General features: G+C 54.6%; 1 protein-coding gene across 1 annotated transcript; it reads left to right on the forward strand.

The window, feature by feature from the left end:
* The first annotated feature begins 607 nt into the window (after positions 1–607).
* On the forward strand, positions 608–5,251 carry LOC119456683 (uncharacterized). The gene has a single exon (XM_037718509.1). It carries the CDS (start codon positions 608–610, stop codon positions 5,249–5,251), a length of 4,644 nt encoding a protein of 1,547 aa, XP_037574437.1.
* The last annotated feature ends 562 nt before the right edge of the window (positions 5,252–5,813 follow it).

Raw genomic sequence — 5,813 nt, forward strand, 5'->3', positions numbered from 1 at the left:
ACGTGAAGCCGACGCGAGGCGGCAACGCCGACAAGACCCTGCAGTTCTGGAACACGAAGCGGACGCGCATCGTGCCCGCCGTGAGGATGCCGCAGTGCGGGAACACGAAGCCGACTCGAACCGACAACGCCGGCAAGACCCTGCAGTACGGCAGCAGGAAGCGGCCTCGCATCGTGCCCGCCGTGACGATGCAGCGGTGAGAGAACACGAAGCCGACACTAGGCGACAGCGTCGCTTGCCACAAGTGACCACCTCCTGCCCACAGACACATTTGGCGGCGGCTACCGCGCATTTCGAAAGACAGTTCTTCAATAATCCATTCGGATATGCGTGTGATGTTTGCGATCGGCTTTGGTTTAAAGCTGACCTCTCGCCTGTCCGAGTTCATCACGTGCCCCTGCTCGCAGCCGAGTTTCCAGACGAAGACGTGCATTCCTTTGTGTTGTGCTCAACATGCCGCGGCGCACTGCAAAGGAGTACCATACCGGCCCTCTCTCGAAGTAACGGTTACGTTTACCCGGTCATTCCCGCTGGGCTACCTCCACTGAACTTGGTGAGTGAGCGTTTGATTGCACCCCGTCTACCATTCATGCAAATTCGTCGCCTCATGAACGGCGGAGGACAGTATGGCATTGTGGGGCCCGTCGTTAACGTACCTGTTGAAGTGGACACCATGGTTAAATCGTTGCCGCGAAACATTCACGAAGACCATGCCATCAATGTCCACATTAAACGCAGGATTCTCAACAAGACATCATACCTCTCTGGCGTGGTGAAAAAATCTCACTTGAAACCTTGGCTTGACGTCTTGTGTCGGAGTACGTTGTACAGGTACTTTGGTATTACTCTTGACGCCTCCTCTTTAGACGCTCTTCCCGACGACGACGCATTTCAACTGCTCGAAGATTCCGTCGAAACTATACCCCAGTGTCCCGACGTGCACAATCCAGTGGATGCATGCGTGGCGCTTAACGCATTCGAACAGTCCGTGGTGTGGGACGAAGAGCGCTACCTGGCCATAGCTCCTGGTGAACACAGACAACCACTGAGCATACTGTACGATGAAAGAGCAGAAGAGTTGTCCTTCCCTCAGATATACCTTGGGGAGCCCCGGCGCGTAAAGGCAGAAGCTCATCCCACGCCCTTTACATATGCCACCAGTGAGATACGTCGCAAAGACCGTCGCGGTGTTTCGCCTCACCACATCCTGTTCATGGCAATGAAAGTGCTCCGATTTAGAGTCAGTCGCGGCCTGGCCGTCACATTTCGCGTCAACGACGACACCGACAAAATTACACGCCAAATGCTTGAAGACGAACACTTCATACAGGATACCATTGACCAAGACATGGCCTTTATGAAGGGCGTTCCCAACACGGTCCACTACTGGCAGCAGCGAAAGAAAGATGTCTTCGCTATGATACGCCAGCTTGGCAAGCCGACTGCGTTCCTCACCCTGTCAGCCTCAGAGATGCATTGGCCTCGATTACTCGCTCTGCTTGAGCGGTTGCGCCAGCAAGATCCCACCTTAGAAGTGCACGTGTCGGAAATGACATCCATATACCGTGCTCAGCTCGTCAACAGTGACCCCGTGGTGTGCGCCATTTACTTTAACAAGCTCGTGAGCGTCATTCTAAATGTCCTGTGTAGCCGCACTCACTCGCCTTTCAAACCTTACCGCGTCGTGGACTACTTCAAGCGCATTGAATTCCAGCACCGAGGTAGTCCGCACGCTCACATCTTACTTTGGTTGGACAACGCACCGTGCGAAACCGTCTCCTCCGACATGCCAGAAACGATCCGCCTCGCAACGCACCTCGTGTCCCTCGATACCTCTGTGTTGCCACGCCTGCGCACTCAAGTGCACCAACACACACACACCTGCTACAAGCGCGGAAACTCTCGTTGCCGTTTTGGCGCTCCTTTCTGCCCCTCTGACAACACCATGGTGCTACTTCCCTATCCGCCCACACAAGACGATGCCGAAGCCACGCGGCGCGTCGCACTCAAGGAACGCTTCTTGCAGATGCACGCCGCTCTTGAAAGCACGCACTACGACAGCATCGGCCAATTCCTCGAGCACCATGCAGTCACTACCGAGGAAGAATACGTCTCCGTGCTCCGCGCTGGCGTGACGCGCCCGACCTTGTTTATACAGCGAACAGTGCAGCAAAAGTGGATCAACGTATTCAATCCGTGGGTCGCCTCCATGCTCGACTCAAACATGGACCTTCAGATCATCCTTGACGCCTACTCGTGTGCTGCTTATGTAGTGGAATACGTAAATAAGTCCAATCGCGGGGTTTCAAACCTGCACAAAGCCGTGTCGGACATTTTGGCAGACACTCCAAACATTCCTTATGGCCAGGCTCTTCGGTTACTCGGCGTTAAGATGCTCAAGGCTGTTGAGATGAGTGCTCAGGAAGCTGCGTGGACACTCCTCCGACAGGAGATGTCCGAGTCCAGTAGACGAATCACCTACATTGCCACATGCCTACCGGAAGAGCGCACGCGCGTTCGCAAAACGCGCGCGCAGATGGAAGCAGCCGGTCTCGACGCCGCGTCAACGGATGTATGGAAATTTGGGGTGTTGCGCAGATATGAAGACCGCCCAGACAATTTGCAAGACGTGTGCTTGGCAGACTTTGTGGCGCATTACAACTTGCACACCTACCAAAAGCGCCGCGACCCAGCCGTCATTCGTTACCGCTGCTACTCCATCGACGAATCACTCAACTACATGCGGGAAGCAGTCACACTGTTCCTTCCTTTCCGCCGGGAAGTAGACATTTTGGATGGCAATGCTTTTGAGCACATGTACGCTGAGAACATGGACGCCTTGCTGCTCAAAAGATCTGAGTACGACAGTAAGTTCGACATTCACCAGCTGCGCCACATATGCCTCCAAATGTGCACCGACGACGCCCGTAGTAGCGAACTACACACTGCCACTGACCCACACCACGTTCCTTTGGTCGACCAAAACGACGACGAAGATTTGCTCGGACCACCTGATGCTAACTCCGTAGCGCCAAAAGGTCGTTGCGCCGCCGTCTGCACGCGTCAGGATGTCATGACCGGGGACGCCTACAGGGAAATGATGCGTCTCGCCAACAAGGAACAGTTAGAAGTTGTTCGCGAGGTGATCCACCGCCTAACCACACCGACTTCTGACCCACTAAGAATCTTCTTGACTGGTGTTGCCGGTTGCGGCAAGACCTTCGTTCTACGCCTAATTATGGATGCCTACAACCGCTACACTAACACCGCCTCCACTTGCACGCACAACGCGTACGTCGCGTGCGCCACAACAGGCAAGGCAGCGGTCGCCATCGGTGGGCTCACTGTACACGCCGCCTTCAAGCTCAGTATGCGTGCCGACGGGGGCTTGCGCGACGGAGACCTCAACTCCTTCCGTACAGCGTTCACAAACGTCAAGTGCGTCATTGTGGACGAATGCAGCATGATGAGCAGCGACACTCTCGCACGTGTCGACGACCACCTGCGACAGATCACTGGCAACTACAACGACCCTTTCGGCGGTTTGGACTTCATAATGTGCGGTGACTTGCGCCAGCTGCCCCCTGTACGCTCCAGCGAGGTGTACAAACGCAGCAAAACACGCAACAACATCTTCAACACCCACGTCACTTGGCATCACCTCTCCTACTTCCCGCTTGTGCAAGTCGTCCGGCAGAGCGACGCCATATTCTCCGCCGCACTCTCAAAGATCGGTGATGGTCATGCACTCGAGAAGGAAGAAATCGACATGTTTCAGGCCCGCTTCGTTTCCAAACAGGACGCAAACTCCCGCTGTCCTCACGCCGTCCGGCTATTCTACTCCAACAAGGATGCCGAGGCGTACAACACGCACGACGCCGTCCAAGACGTTCACGATATTCACGAGGCTAATGCCGACGACTCCATCATCGGCTACCGCACCGATGCTGAGTGTGAGAGCGCAAAGCGTCGGCTACACTCACTTACCACAGCTGAGGTTGGTAACCTCCCTCGAAAACTCGTGCTATGCTTAGGAAAGCCCTACATGCTTACCCTAAACATTGACGTGTCCGACGGCTTGGTTAATGGGGCGGTGGGTCACCTCAACCACGTGCAGTTCGACGAAATGGGCCACGCAAAACGTGTTTGGCTCCACTTTCACTGCCGAGCAACTGGCAACATTGCTCGCCTGAAGGCCAACCCGATTCGTCAAGTTGCTGGTTCTGTCGTACCTGTCGATTCCGTCCCGATAGAGCTGCGCACCGCCACTGTGACTTTGGACAGAAGAACGGGTGTGTCCTGTCGTCGCAAGCAGTTCCCCGTGATGCAAGCGAGCGCTGTCACGATACATAAGTCGCAGGGCGGAACGTACAGCGAGGTGGTGTACGATTACCACAAGCGCCATCCCCAGAAACTAGTTTACGTTGCGTTGAGTCGAGCCACCACTCTGCACGGACTCTACTTGACCAACGCAGAGGATGACTTCACCTTCTATCACTGCAGAGAAAACCCGGATCGGGCCTTGTCGGACGAATTTCGTCGCTTACAAAACCATAAGCTCAACACGATCGCCGCCGAGTGCTTTGCCGTCCTCCACTCACCGCATAGATTAGCGATATGCAACATCAACGTGCGCTCCTTGCCTGCACACGCCTTCGATGTGTCGCACGACCATGTCGTTCGCGAGGTACCAGTACTGTGCTTGTCGGAAACGTGGACGGACAGTGCCGTCGAATTGCCCGGTTACAAGTGCGTTACCCTCGCAAAGCGACACGAGCGCCGAGCTGCTGGAGTTGCCGTGTACGAGCACTTCGGAGGAACCACGCTTTCACCGCGAAACGTTCCCTACCAACTCAACACGCTGCCCCAGATGAGTTGTGGCGATGCGTGTGCCATTCAAACATCACAGGGCTTCATCGTCGCAGCTTGCTACCTATCACCAGGAACCTCGCGGTCCGACGTCACCGACTTCTTTCTCCGTAACTTCCGTGCGGTGTGCCTTGAGAATGCGCCGGTCATCATCACTGGAGACTTCAACGTCAATGTGCTTCGCCGTGAAAACGAGTGGCTTCTCGCGTTCCTTGATGCCGAACTTGGACTTCGCCTCTTGTCGGACGTCACACAGCCTACTACGCGCAACAACACCTGTTTAGATCTTGTGTTCGGAAAGGGCATCCCATCCCGAGTGCTCTGCGTGACATTTCCGACCTACTTTAGCGATCACAAGCCGGTTCTCGTGGTCGTCGAGTGAACTGTGTGCAAACTGATATTTCATGTGTGTTTATGTCGTAAGACTATACTTCGTGCTACACGCGCCTTGTCGTGGTCATCGAGTCTCTCTTCATGTCGCTCTACCGATGCCGCAGCACACCTGCTTACTTACTAAGGTCACGTTCACTACAATTCATATTGCTACCAAAGCCGCTCACCTTACTTCGTATGACATTGCTGTGTTGCTATCGCATTCATTGCTTCGCCCTTAGGGCGAAACTGTGACATTTTTATTTGTCATTTCCAATAGCGACATTGAGACGGCAGATACAGGGCACCATGCGCTTGATTGTAATCTTTTGGCGCTGAGACAGCGTTGCCTGTGCTCTTTTCAACGACAGCGGTCCGTGTGTTGGCCGAACATGTGCAGCCGACCACTTCGAGGCGACAAAAGAAAAAAGTAGCGACAGACGCTGAGCGCGCTGCCCTGTTGGAAGAAAAGCGGTTGAACGCGGTGGCACCCAAGGAGGTTGAAAAAAAAAACTCAACCTCCTTGGTGGCACCACAGGCAGCAAAAGACCCCTTATGGTAGCCATTTCATG

The sequence above is a fragment of the Dermacentor silvarum genome, chromosome 6, assembly GCF_013339745.2.
Source record: "Dermacentor silvarum isolate Dsil-2018 chromosome 6, BIME_Dsil_1.4, whole genome shotgun sequence".
In the NCBI taxonomy this organism is placed as follows: Eukaryota; Metazoa; Arthropoda; class Arachnida; order Ixodida; family Ixodidae; genus Dermacentor; species Dermacentor silvarum.

Coding starts and splice junctions, on each gene's coding strand:
- LOC119456683 (XM_037718509.1), top strand. CDS start 608: ATGAACGGCGGAGGACAGTATGGCATTGTGGGGCCCGTCGTTAACGTA.